The following is a 12640-nucleotide window of genomic DNA, read 5'->3' as shown; positions in this document are numbered from 1 at the left end:
ACTTGGCAGTCTTTGGTGTTGTTTCTTTCTCTGTTATCCAAATCCACATTTTCCCCCAAAGTACAAACTCAGTTATGTATTAGGTGGTTTGATATATGTGGTTCTCGTTGCTGCAGGGAGCAAGCTTTGCCTTGCATTCAGATCCAGTTACAGCGTGAAATCTCAGACTTTGGGAACCAGGTTGACTTGCCCTCGGGAAATGGAAGCAAATCTTCAGGGGGTCTCCAAAAGACATTCTCGAAACTGACCTCACGGTTTACAAAAAAAACTTCGTGCACCAGTACGAGCAGCACTGGCAGTTACTCCATCCCCAACACGCCTTCCAAAAACGTGTTCATAAGCTCCTGCTCCGAGGAGAAGGCGAAGGTGCCCCCGGCCGTGGACGCGCGGCTGCAGAGCATCCTGAGCATCGGGAGCTTCCCGCGGGCCGCCGAGCCGGGCACGGGCGGCCAGCTGGCCAACGGCTTCCTGGGGGACAGGCGGGACAGCTTCTTCAAGACAGATGATGGCAAGGATGACAAAGGTATGAATTTACCAACTGACCAAGAAATGCAGGACGTTATCGATTTCCTGTCTGGTTTCAACATGGGCAAATCCCAGCAGACCTCTCCGATGGTGAAAAGAAGGAACTCTGTTGCCTCCTCTGCAGCAGCGGAACAGAAGTCGGGGGCGGTCCAACAGCAACCCCAGTCTGTGTCTCACCCTCCCCTGCATCCTCCTCAGCAAGGCTTGTCCCAGCAGCAGCAATCCCAAAAGCAGCAAATGCAGTTTTACCAACACTTGCTTCAACCTATTGGACCACAGCAACGTGTACCTGCCAAATGGCTCAGTAATTCTTCACAGCAGCAAGCCCAGGCTGTTGGAACTGGATTGTCTCATATAAACCAGTGGAACAATCCTGGATTTTCAGATTTAAGCTCTGATTTGTACAGCTTGGGTCTTGTGAGCAGCTATATGGACAATATGATGTCAGAGATGTTAGGACAGAAACCACAAGGACCTAGGAACAACACGTGGCCAAATCGTGACCAAACTGATGGAGTGTTTGGGATGTTGGGAGAAATCCTGCCTTTTGACCCTGCAGGTGTGTGCCTTTTCCTTTCTTATACTTTTTGTAAGAGTCCTTTTCCAAAGAATGCTGTGAAATATTGCTGGCAATAACTGTGTTTCCTCGTGCTGCCCCCAGATGTGGGGGTGCTGACCAGGGCAGGCAGGGGTTTGTGTGTGTGCCAGTTTGCTTTGTTAACAGAAGTTGATCTTGAAGTGCAAGAAACTTTCATTAATGAGCAAGCATGAGAACTGATTCCTTGTTTCTTGTCCCAGTTGTAGATGTTCCTCCTATTCTTAATTTATAAAATTGTTTCAAATCAAACTCTTGAGCTCAGGTATTTTCCCTCTCCCCAGAATGACTCTTCCTGCTCTTTACTAGTCTTGTAATATGGAGATAGTGATGCATCTTTCTCATATCCCCACATTTTCCCTGCATTACTCTGCAATTCCATGGGAATCATCCTGTTCTGCAGCTGGTTCTGCAGTGAAAAGCTTGGATGTTGAAGGATTAGAGACTAAAAAGCAAGTGCCATGAGGTTTGCCAGATGTGTTTGGACCACCAATAAATTGCAAATGTGGATGGATTGTTGTCAAAGATGAAGTGAGATAAAATTTTAGTCATAAACAAATAGCTGAAGTCTAAGAAATCAGCTGTAGAATCTCAGAGGAGATGAATGTTCAATCCCCTGTGAAGAGTTGGACTCCATGATCCTGTGGGTCCCTTCCAACCCAGAATATTCTGTGGTTCCGACTGTAGTACTCAGAACAACTTACACATCCCTTGCCGTGTAAATATAATCCCTGTTGGCCTGGAACAGCTCCAGGAGTGCTGCAGTGTGCACTTAGGGAAGCTGCCTGGAGGGAGGCAGCACGAGGACAGGAAACCCTTTATCAGAGCAGGATCCGGTTCCCGGGGCTCTGTCTGTCTTTGGAATGTGGAGGTGTCTCAAACCAGCTCCTTTGGCTCGTAATTCTTAAAGTTATTTTGTCAGTTTAGTTGATAAATCAGTGGAGTTTGTAAGGCAAAAATAGGCATCATAGTTATGTTGTTGCTTAACACCTGTAAGTCTGAATTAGCATAATCTTACTTATGGTATGGACTTAAGGATTATCACAACCTTTAAGTAAGGACAGAGTGATCTTTACTAAGCACTAAATCCATGTGTGTCTGTGTAGGGAAAAGACAGCAGGTATACAAAGAACTGGCATTTTCAGCATTTTGAATCCATTCTGTTTCTGTAGTATTTTCCTTTCAGTCTCTATAAAACTACTCGGTTTGGTCCACTGGATGAAGATCAAGGACTTAGGAAGTGACACTCAGAAAAGGTGACTTAAGCTCCTCAGTGGTGCTCAGTGCATTGCCCTTTTACACTTGTAGTGATAAGTAAACAGTATTTTCCACAGATCTGGAATTTAAAAAACCAAAACCAACCAAACAAAAAACCCCCTTCCAACTGAACAGACTTTTCCATTGGAAAGAAAACTTTTCTTCATAGAACTTGCCAGGTTGAGCTGTGGTGTAGGAATTTTCAATCTAAGCTTTAGTTAGTGAAGTACAAAAAGCTTTAAAACACAGAACATTTTTTTCATTTCCAGGCTTTCCTAGGACTGCACATTTGTCATTTGAAAGAAATCACATTACTATTTTAATAAATATTTTTAGCGTCTGAAAATGTCTCTTTTCAGATGCAAATGTACTAATTAAGAATTTATAAAATTGATGGCTTTTCATGTCAAAGGCTTAACTAGCTACCAAAAATGTATTTTGCAGTACTTCTATCACCTGTAAGGACTTGATGAAGGAATGTTGCAGTGAGAACTAGCAGAATTAATGTTGAGAACTCCAAGTCTTTTGAAGTAAAAAACTCTCTGATACAAAGCTGTTCACCTGACATGTTTTTAGTGAGGCAAAGGGTAACACAGGTTTCTGTTTTGAATATACCAGTGATTTAGCACTTAATGCTACCCCCAGGGAAAAAGCCTGGATGCCCTTCAGATCCCGTCCAGACTCTGTCCTTGGATCTGAGGAGCTGTCTGGCTTCCAGCCTCATCTTAAGCTGATATAAAGATGTTCCAGAGGGAGAAGGAGCATTAGTGGGGATGTTTTGTTTCTGTCACAGCTCTGTCCCTTGCTTGGGTAGTAAAGGATGCAGAGAAACAAAATTACCTCCCTGTCATTTGCATCCCACGAAACATTGTGGAGCTCTTTTCTGGACGTGTCAAATGAGAACAAGGAAACTTATCTTGTAAATGCAGAACTGAATGTAGGGAGCTGCCACAGGAAAGAGGTTTCTGCTTCCTGAGCTGTGCATGATTGTTGGATGTTCTTCAGTCCTCACTCTTAATCTCAGACTGAGCCTGGCAAGCAGCAGCTCTGCACTTCCCACTGCAATTCCTGTGCGTGTAGTCCAGACATCTTCCATAAATCCAGTCAGATTGCAAAGGCTTTTCTCAGGGAAGAAAAAACAAAAGGCAAAGAGAAACAGAAGCTGTGGAAACTCAATTACACTGAATCATAGCAGCATTCCTTCTAATCTAACTGCTTGCTCTGACCAGTGGAGCATTGAAACACTTCTGCATTAAGGCCTTTGCTGTGTCTGCTCAAGATCGTGCTCATCCTTTACCAGATGCTTGGGACACATAAATCACTTTAAGAATGGAAGAATTTTTAAATTACTGCTTTTTTCTGTAAATATGATTCTTACTCTGAAATATTTTGTCGGTCAGGATCAAAATGTTTTCCAAATTCTTTCATCCTTGTAGGAAGTAGGCAGTTTTGGGGCTCTGAAATTCTGATTTCCCCAGTAAGCAGGACCACAACTTAGCTGGTTGCACTCCTGCATCAACTATAGTAATTGGAGTGTTCTTTTTTGCTGAGCGTGGATAAATGTACAGGCTTTAAATCTGCTGATGGATACTGGACCTGTCAGTGTGCACACATATCACAGTACAGATCCTACTTCCCTGCTGGAGTGCGAGGGTGTAGTTCCAGGTGTTGATTATTACCCCCCGATGCTGTGTATGTGCTTGTCAGACATTTCCTGCTCCCTGAAGAGGAACCCACCGGTGGCTCCCCTTTGCCACCGGGAGGGATTTTGCTGTGGGGGGTGGTGAAGCCCGAAGGATGGGATTCGGGGGTCAGTGCAGCAGCAGGAGCCGAATGTCAGCAGTGTTGGTTTGTCCCTCAGTTGGCTCTGACCCCGAGTTTGCCCGCTACGTCGCCGGGGTGAACCAGGCCATGCAGCAGAAGCGGCAGGCGCAGCAGCTCCGCCGGCCCAGCACCAGCACCGCCCGCGGCAACTGGGCCCTGCCCGACGAGCCCCACAAGACATGGCCCTTCCCCGAGTACTTCGCAGAGGGGTAAGACACCGTGGCACTGTCTGGCAGCCTGACTTGGCAGGATGTGGCAGTGCTGGATGGTTTTTCCAGCTGCACTTGGTTCTGTCAGGAGTGAGCAATGAGCCCCTCCTGCTTTGCAGGGGCACTGACGGGTTTGATGTCTCCTCTGGAGTGGTGTGGAGACCGACTGTGCCTCCAGAGGGAATAAGGCATCTATAGCACAGATGCATTCAGAGAGTTTTCTCTGAATATTCTGAAAACCTTTGAGACCCACTTCTGATGAAAAGTGATGCAGTGCCTGACTGAATTAAGTTTTCCAGATTTTAGCCACTTAATCTTGCTCTTAAAAGGCAGGTACCTTACAGCAAGTACATTAGTGGTTCTTAGTCTCTTCCAAATCATAACTATTTGCAACAACAGAAGTGTTTCAAGATTCTCTGTCCCTTTGTCCACAGTGTAACAGCTGTGACTTGAGCTGGTGTGAAACCAGTAGGACAGTTGTGTTCTGGCTCAGTTTTGCAGTGAAAAAGTCAAGTGATTCCAAACCCAAGCATCACTTCTCCTTCCTGAACAGGAGAGGCACTTTTAATGGACATTATTGTTTGAGTAAAATATATATAAAGAAGCTGTAACAGACAAAGCAGTTAATGTGACCACTGAGATAAGTGAAAGTATTTGTGTTCCCAAGTATTGAAATGTCTTTGTTTTCTGAGGTATCACCTGTGACAGGCTCAGCACAACTGGGACACATTCTGGACCAGGCACTGTAAATACAAGGACTAACACAACTTCTTGTGTTGCAGTGATGTGACAAATAGCTGGTCTGGAACTCAAGGAGACTCTGCCAGCTCAAGTGATGAGACCTCCTCAGCCAACGGAGACAGCCTGTTCTCCATGTTCTCAGGGCCAGACCTTGTTGCTGCTGTGAAGCAGAGGAGGTGAGCAGAATGAACAGAAATACAGAGCACTCTGTAAGATTCCTTTTTTATATCTATAATTTCATGTGAGCCTCCAGCCAAAGGAAATTCCTGCTGATGAGACACAGTTCCAGGGTCAGTGTGTGCACTGCACGGGTGGGTTGGGTCAGTGCATTCCCAAAGGGAGGTGTGTTGGCAGCTCCCTCCTCCTCCAAACCAGCCCTGTGCAAACAGCTGAGACTCAGGACAGCAGGAAAGGTCAGATGCTTTCCCTCTTCCAAGAGGTTCTCTTTTGGATGCTGCTTCTTTCCAAAGTCCTGGGGTGTTAGAGACCTGTGCTGAGCTGGTTTGCAGACTGTGCCTGGCAGCAGCTCTGCTGTGCCCCTGACACTGCTCTGGGGTGGCAGTGAGTGCCCCCTGGCACTGGGCAAGTGCTGCTATGTGGTGTAGACTTGTCTCACCTTGGCTGCCACTGCCCTTCTGGGAGTCCTAAATACACTGGTTAGTCCTTTATTTCTGACAATATGAAGAGGTGGCTTAATTGCCTTCATAAATAATTTCAGTAGCTTAAAAACTAAGCCAGGATTTCCAGCTCTGAACAATCCCCTTCCAGCAGCAGGAATTGCAGCAATTGCTTTCTGCAGTTCTGAAAGGCTGGAGGCTCGGTGTGTCTGGGACCTCAGTGATTCCATAGCTGAGGGCAGTTAGAACAACAGTAACAAAAGGCACAAGATGAAGCTTGAATACCAACCCAGTTCCAATCTGGGATCATTCTCTCAAACTGTTTCTCAGAGTCTTTTTGAAAAATAGAACAAGTTAGTTCTGTGGCCAAAAATTCTGGTTTTGTTTACATCATAAAATAATTCAGTCAGTACCTTTAGATACAAGATTGTCGGTCTGCTTTTTGGTGCCCAGAAGTTGTCAGTGGGTGCACTGCCACTTTCCCCCAGGTTATGCCTGGATTGCTGTTTTTATGTGCATTGTCAGAAAGGAACTGACCAAATGAGGAGCTGTTTTCTGAACCTTTACACTTACCAAGACTTTATAGAGAGGGAACAGGAACTGAGCTTCAATGGATGCTAAATTGAGGTTAATGGAAGAGAGTCACTGCATAAACATCACAGAAGAAGTAATTATTTGTATTTTTTTAAAAAAGCAGCAGGGAAAGAAAATACAATAGCACCTAAGGGGTGAATTAACCTGCCAAGCCAGCAGACAGCTAGAGATGGATCATGGAGTGACTCATGGAGCAAGAACAAGAAAAGCCTGTGCTTTATGTAGAGCTCTGAAGAGCAGAAGGAAGTTCCCAAGGAGGGTACTTCACTGAACAAAAACTTCAGCTGAAGTAACAATACTACTGTCTTATGTTCCTTGAGGAAGAAAAATGTTCTCCAGTTGAGGGCCTGATAAAATACCAGAGCTAAACCTGGGCAGCAAGAGAAGGCAAAAGGGTTGGGTGTGCTAAAGCTGACCTGCAAAGAGCTGCTTACCCATGGAGGCCTGATGGTTGGAGCATGCTGATTGGGTTTATTTAAGGAAAGGATGAAATAAAAGATTCTGCTTTAATCTAATCCCACCCCCTAAAAAAAATCCAAAACACAACACTAAAGAAGTCTTTCAGAATGCCCACGTGGTCAAGGATTTCTATTTGATACCAGGCATTAGGTCACAAATTTAAACTGAAGGTGGCATGTTTTTCTTCAGTCAAGTCACTGTGCTTCAGCAGATGCTTCACTTGTTCAACTGCTCTTTTATCTTGTCTGTAAAGTTGTTTCAGAAAACATACTTTAAAAAGCCCAAAGAAACACAAACCATGAGAGCAGGTGACAGAAAAGGCAATTTCTGGCAGATTTCTTCCAGGTGGGCAAAAGCCTAACCCAGCTCCCACTCACCTCTACACAGACCTTGCTGAAGCTGTAGCTCCAAGAAGTGCTGCAGTGCCATTCCCTGCCTGGGCTCAGTGATCAGGTTCTTTCTGTGGCTGCCTTTGCCTGTACGGAGCAAAAAGTACCTGAAACCCTCTGGAACAGCAGGACCCCCTGTGGGGTGTGACAGGCTGAGAGCAGGAATGGGCTGTGCCAGAGGCACAGTGATGGGGGTGAGTGATTGAAAACCCAGCAGTGACTGTCCCTCTCTCTCTGGGCAGAAAGCACAGCAGTGGTGAGCAGGAGCCCAGCACGCTGCCATCGCCTCCCCTCCTGTCTGCAGCCGACGACCGCAGCCAGGTGAGCTCAGCTCGGGCCTTGCTCCTCTGTGTGTGGGGGGGTCTGCACTAGGAAAACAGCTGGAACAGCATCTGGATCTCCAGATCAGTTACTTCAGCAAAACCCCAAACCATCTGCACTCGAGGAGTACAAAAGTCACCAAATTTAAATATTAAAATTGGAAACTACTTACTTCTTTCCCTTTTGTTGGGGCCACTCTGTGTCATGCTGAAGTAAATTCAAAGGTTTTTTAACAGGCAGATGTGTTAAGAATCCAGAGTGCTTTCCAGGCATCCATTGTGCTTTCAGATGTAAGTTATGATGCTGAGATGAGCTCAGCTGGTTAGAACATGGTGCTGGTAACACCAGGGTTGTGGTTTGATCCCTGTATGGGCCATTCACTGAAGAGCTGGCCTCGATGATCCTTGTGGTCACTGCTTGGATTTCACAGAATATTCCGGGTTGGAAGGGACCCACAAGTCTGTGAAGCCTTCTGAAAATGTCTTAAGGAGGGGACAAGGTGACGTGTCAAGTATTGTCTCAAAACCAAAGTGTGTTGGTATCGAAAGAAGCCGACCCCGGCTGGTTTTGTTTTCTCAGGACAGCAAGACCAAAACGTGGCCCCCGAAGGCGCCGTGGCAGCACTCGTCCTCGGTGACGGGCACCCTGCCCGGCCAGAGCTCGTCCCTGTACCCCCTGGGCAGCCCCGTGAGCCAGTGGAGCGACACGATGCAGCTCCTGCCGTCGCCCCTGTGGGCCAACGACTGCGCCCCGGCCGCCGGCATCTCCTCCGGCTTCGCCTTCGCGCAGCAGCAGCAACAATCCCAGCAGGCTTCCCAGCACAAACAGATCAACAAGGGCTTCAAATCCTTCCCGGTGAAGCACGAGCGCAGACCATCGTACCTGCCCCAGTACTGACTGTTCCTCCTGCAGAGCAGCACAGGGCCGAGGGACCGGCGCAGCTTCCGTGCCCGGGGGTGTTGGCTGTGTCCTGGTGATCTCATCGACGGGGAGTTGGAGGGGTTTGGGGGAGACAGACAAACTCTCGAGTTGTGACTGACAGTGCTGAGCAAATGTGGCCAATATGTTTGTTGGTGGACATGAAACAGCCCAAAACTGTGATGTAGAAATGCTTTTAAAAATGTGTATATTGCCTTTACTTTCAAAACATTTTTTTTTCTAAAAAGAACTGCTGAAGGACTACCATACAAGAAACACTGTATTTTATAGCTATTTTTCATATAGATTTATAGTTAAACATCTTACTGAAACACATTGAATATGTTGGAGCAAATATATAGTGGTCACTTTGCTCAACACTGTTTGTGTTTAAATTTATAACGGACAAGCTGTAGAGCCTTTGTATTCTCATTCTGGCCCGTGGGCAGCTTTTTTTAAATGAAGTGCAGCAGCAGCTTTTGCTGTGCCACACAAACGAGTTCACTGGGGAGCTGCTGCAGGAGCAGCTGCAGACTGAGTGCTGAGGCAGTTCCCTCACCCCGAGCTCACAGAGCCGCTGCCCTTGGGCACAGAGTTCCCCGAGCTGCTGGAGCCATGGCTCCGGTGTGGCTGCCGGGACTCCGGCTCTGAACACCCTGTTCCTTGGGCAGCCTTCGGCCAGAGCTGTTCCCACACAGGGCTCCTGCAGTGTGTGAAAGCAAAGCCTAAGAGACTACTTGCTTTTATTTAAAGTCTTATTTCAGATGCTACAGTTGATTAAAAATTGTGAGCTGGCTCAGAAGATACTAAAACTGAAACGTGGGGTAGCAGTTAGTTAAAAGAACATTATTTTTTTTAAAAGGATAAAGTAATTATTTGCAGTCAATATGTGCCATTAAGTGAACCTGTGGAATTAGGAATAATCTTCCAACCAAAGTGGATCCGGGAGAGTGACTGGTGCTTAAAAATTGAAGAACAATGGTAAATATATGTATAGCTATCCCACTGTATATGAATTGAGATTACAGAAGATTCTTTATATAGTTAGAGCTTATTTAAATTTTCATATTTCATCTTTGAAAGAGTCTAAAAACCACAATATTTTCTGGTATAAGAGTTTTGACAGTATTAATCTTATTTTTGTATTTTTCTTAAGTCATATCATTCTAATATGTTAACTACTAGTAAAATGGGTTATTAGTTCTAACTACATAATTTTTCAATGAAGATAAAGCACATTTGTTGGTTTTGGTTTTACAAACTAATTACATCTATATCTAAAGATACCAAAAAATAAATACATTATATATATATATATATAAAGTATACACAACACTAAAACTATTAAACATCTGGGTATTTCAAACCCATCCACCTTTTTTGTTTGTATGGTGACGGGCTCTATTTGCAGGCCCAGATTGTTACCTTTTGTGCTGTTTGAGGATGCCAATGTTGCCTGTATTTATGATATTGTCACCATGTTTTCTGAAACTTCATACTTACCATGTTTACAAAGATTTGTTTGCTGTACATAGACTTTTTACAGTAATGTGCTTTGCACAATCAGTGTGGCTTCTGTCTGTAAATTGTTAATGGTCTGTACTACTATAATTTTGAAAACCCTCCACTGAAAATGTTAGTGGTTATTTAACTTGATGAATGGTTTTGAGTTTCCTAAATCTTGTCGTTTAGATCTAATATTAAACCCTAAATTTGGTTGTACTTACTGATTATTCATACTAAGACCAAAATGGAAGTTAATGAAAACACTTAATTTTGAACTTTTTTCTAACAAGTGCCAAAATGATTGCTCTAGTTTTTGCAGTTTATTCATAATTACAAATGCTGTCGAGTTCCTGGACCTACATCAGTGAAAACAAAGAAAGTTTGTCTGCATTTTGACCACGTGGGTGCTACTCTGTCCTTTGCTTCCGATTGTTCTGAACACTGGTAATTTTAAGAATTGTTGCACTTGGCAAATGAGTCTTGCCCTTAAACTTCACTTACACTGCCAAGTGCAAGGGTTTGGTGCTTAGTTAACTTACCCTTATTGCAGTGCTTCTTGTGAATAGCTAATGCTTCTGAACTGGAACTGTACAGTTTGTATTTTAAAGCTTCTGTAAAAGTAAACTATTTGCTTTATTAAAGATATACATTTAATAGGTCATACCTGTTTAAAATATGCACCTTGCTGAAAATGAGCAGCACCTTAAACTGTAACTTTGGTTTGTAAACAAAGATCTTATTTCATTAACATGGGATTATTTAACAGTTTGAAAATTGTCAACTGCCTACTTACTGACTCATCATATAAAAACAAACTTTATGCACTGTACAATTTGAAGCATCTTTAAAGCTACTTTCTCAAGCAGATGGCACTGGAGGAGCTGGCACAGACACTGCCTCAGCAGGGTCCCTGGCCCCGTACTGCAGATGAACATTGCCAACTTCACCTGCGTTCTCAGCAGTCACAGAGTAAATCACTGTGATGGGAGTGGGCAACAGTGCACTCCATCCCCCTGCCCACAACTGTCAAGGCTCTTAGTTCAGCTGATGTTATGGTGGCACTGGAGTGCCACATCCAGGTGGGCAGGGCTGCTGTGCTCCTTGGGGGTGAGCACAAACAGGCAGCTGGACACAAGTGCTGACAGATACCCAGGAGCCACCTGAATGCACAGGAATTCACTTGTTCAGTCTGCAGTGCACAGCCTTCCCAGAACCGAGGAAAAGCCTCGACATGAGTGGGGCTCGCTGGAATAAAGGCTGAAGTGCAGCAATCCCCTCGTTCCCAGGAAAGTTAATATTTGTTTCACTGAGTCACTGAGCTGCTCCTTTGTTAACATGTTGTATTAATTCACAATATACTACAGTTTACAAAGAACATCTTTATTCAGCACAATTCTGATACAGGACCCAAATGGCTCTATATATGGCAACACATGCCTGACTGTGTCATGCTGGAGGTAGCAGTCACCTGGTGAAGTGCTTACCCTGTTACTGCAGAACCTTAGTCATAAAACAGGCTCTGCTTCCAGCAGTGCTGTCTGGCTGTGCTCAAAGTACACTGCACTGAGTTTTTCAGAGGGAAAAAGGCACTGTGATAATTATTAATCACCCTTAAGCTGTGTTGATTACAGTAACAGAGGAAGAACTAGCCTAATACTACATGGAAAACTACAGTCACATTTTAAACACACAAGTACCAATCACTTTTTACCTGCCTTTCAAAACCACAAAGCTGGACTCCTAAACTAAGTATTTCTACAGAGTCGGAAAGCAGCACTGCTCTGTGCAGGTGTCAGTCAGTCTGCAGTCTTCTGTGTGCTGGGTGGTGTGGCATCTGCAATTGTGGCTAAATAAATGAGGTTTCTGTGCAGGATATGCTGGTACCTGTGAGAGAAGGAAACACAGTATCTGGGTAACCTGCTCTTTCATAGCCACCTACCCACACCTGTCACCTTTGCAATCTGATCAGGATTTGCTGACCGGTAAAGAAATAGCAAACTAGAACAGTAAATCAGGGGAAACGTGTTCTTGTTCGGGGTGTGTGTCACACACGGGGCGCGCAGAGCCCGCAGAGCCGCTGTCACAGGACACTGAGCGAACACCCTCACGGAGCCGGCGGGGTCGCTCCGTCGGGGGCAGCTTTGCTTTATACATCTGTGACAATGATTCTGATGAAGTCCCTTCATAAGCCCGGACGCATTTGCTTCGTGGTGCTAAAGCTCCGGGCCCGGGAGCCGCGTTCCCTCCCCTCACCGGCCCTGCCCGCCCCGGTCACTCACTGCACGCAGTCGGTGGCGCGGCCCTTGCTCTGGTACTCCACGATGCACCGGATCAGCTGGTCGTTCTCCTCCAGCAGCTGCGGACAGAGCGCGGTCACCGCCCGCCCCGCCACGGCCGGCCCCGTCCCCCGACCGCCCAGTCCCGGCCCAGTCCCTGCTCCAATCCCGGCTCCATGTCGGCCCACTCCCTTCAGTCCCGGTTCCAATCCTGGCCCGGTCCCGTCAGTCCCGGTCAGCCCCGTGCCGGCGCTCACCCTCTGCAGGGTGTCCTGGTTCACCTCTGCCTTCCCCCGCAGCCGCTCGGGCACGAACGCCACGGACATGGCGGCGCCTCCGCCGCCTGAGGGGCTCCCCGCGGCCCCGCCCCCGCCGCCTCCCATTGGCTGACAGTCGCGCACGCGCCGCG

General features: G+C 46.0%; 2 protein-coding genes across 3 annotated transcripts in view; one reads left to right on the top strand and one right to left on the bottom strand.

Annotated features, from left to right (window-relative positions):
- GARRE1 (granule associated Rac and RHOG effector 1) overlaps nt 1-10723 on the top strand; it is a 58032-nt gene extending 47309 nt beyond the window's left edge. For both annotated transcript variants that reach the window (XM_027732410.2, XM_039385837.1), the window contains 5 exons: nt 117-1084; nt 4239-4410; nt 5193-5327; nt 7453-7531; nt 8111-10723. In XM_027732410.2, coding sequence (XP_027588211.1) covers nt 117-1084; nt 4239-4410; nt 5193-5327; nt 7453-7531; nt 8111-8428 — 1672 coding nt within the window. In that variant the 3' untranslated portion in view covers nt 8429-10723. The remainder of the gene's footprint in view (nt 1-116; nt 1085-4238; nt 4411-5192; nt 5328-7452; nt 7532-8110) is intronic.
- Nucleotides 10724-11319: 596 nt separating this feature from the next.
- SS18L2 (SS18 like 2) lies at nt 11320-12596 on the bottom strand. The gene is made up of 3 exons (XM_027732411.2): nt 12489-12596; nt 12235-12311; nt 11320-11839 (listed from the first exon to the last, which is right to left on the bottom strand). Exons 1-3 carry the CDS (start codon nt 12555-12557, stop codon nt 11752-11754), a joined length of 234 nt encoding a protein of 77 aa, XP_027588212.1. The 5' UTR covers nt 12558-12596; the 3' UTR covers nt 11320-11751.
- Between the last annotated feature and the right edge of the window lie 44 nt (nt 12597-12640).

Source organism: Pipra filicauda, unplaced genomic scaffold (assembly GCF_003945595.2).
Source record: "Pipra filicauda isolate LSUMZ 115617 unplaced genomic scaffold, ASM394559v2 scaffold43_size3849885_pilon, whole genome shotgun sequence".
Taxonomy (NCBI): domain Eukaryota; kingdom Metazoa; phylum Chordata; class Aves; order Passeriformes; family Pipridae; genus Pipra; species Pipra filicauda.
This window is presented reverse-complemented; position numbering and strand designations above follow the sequence as displayed.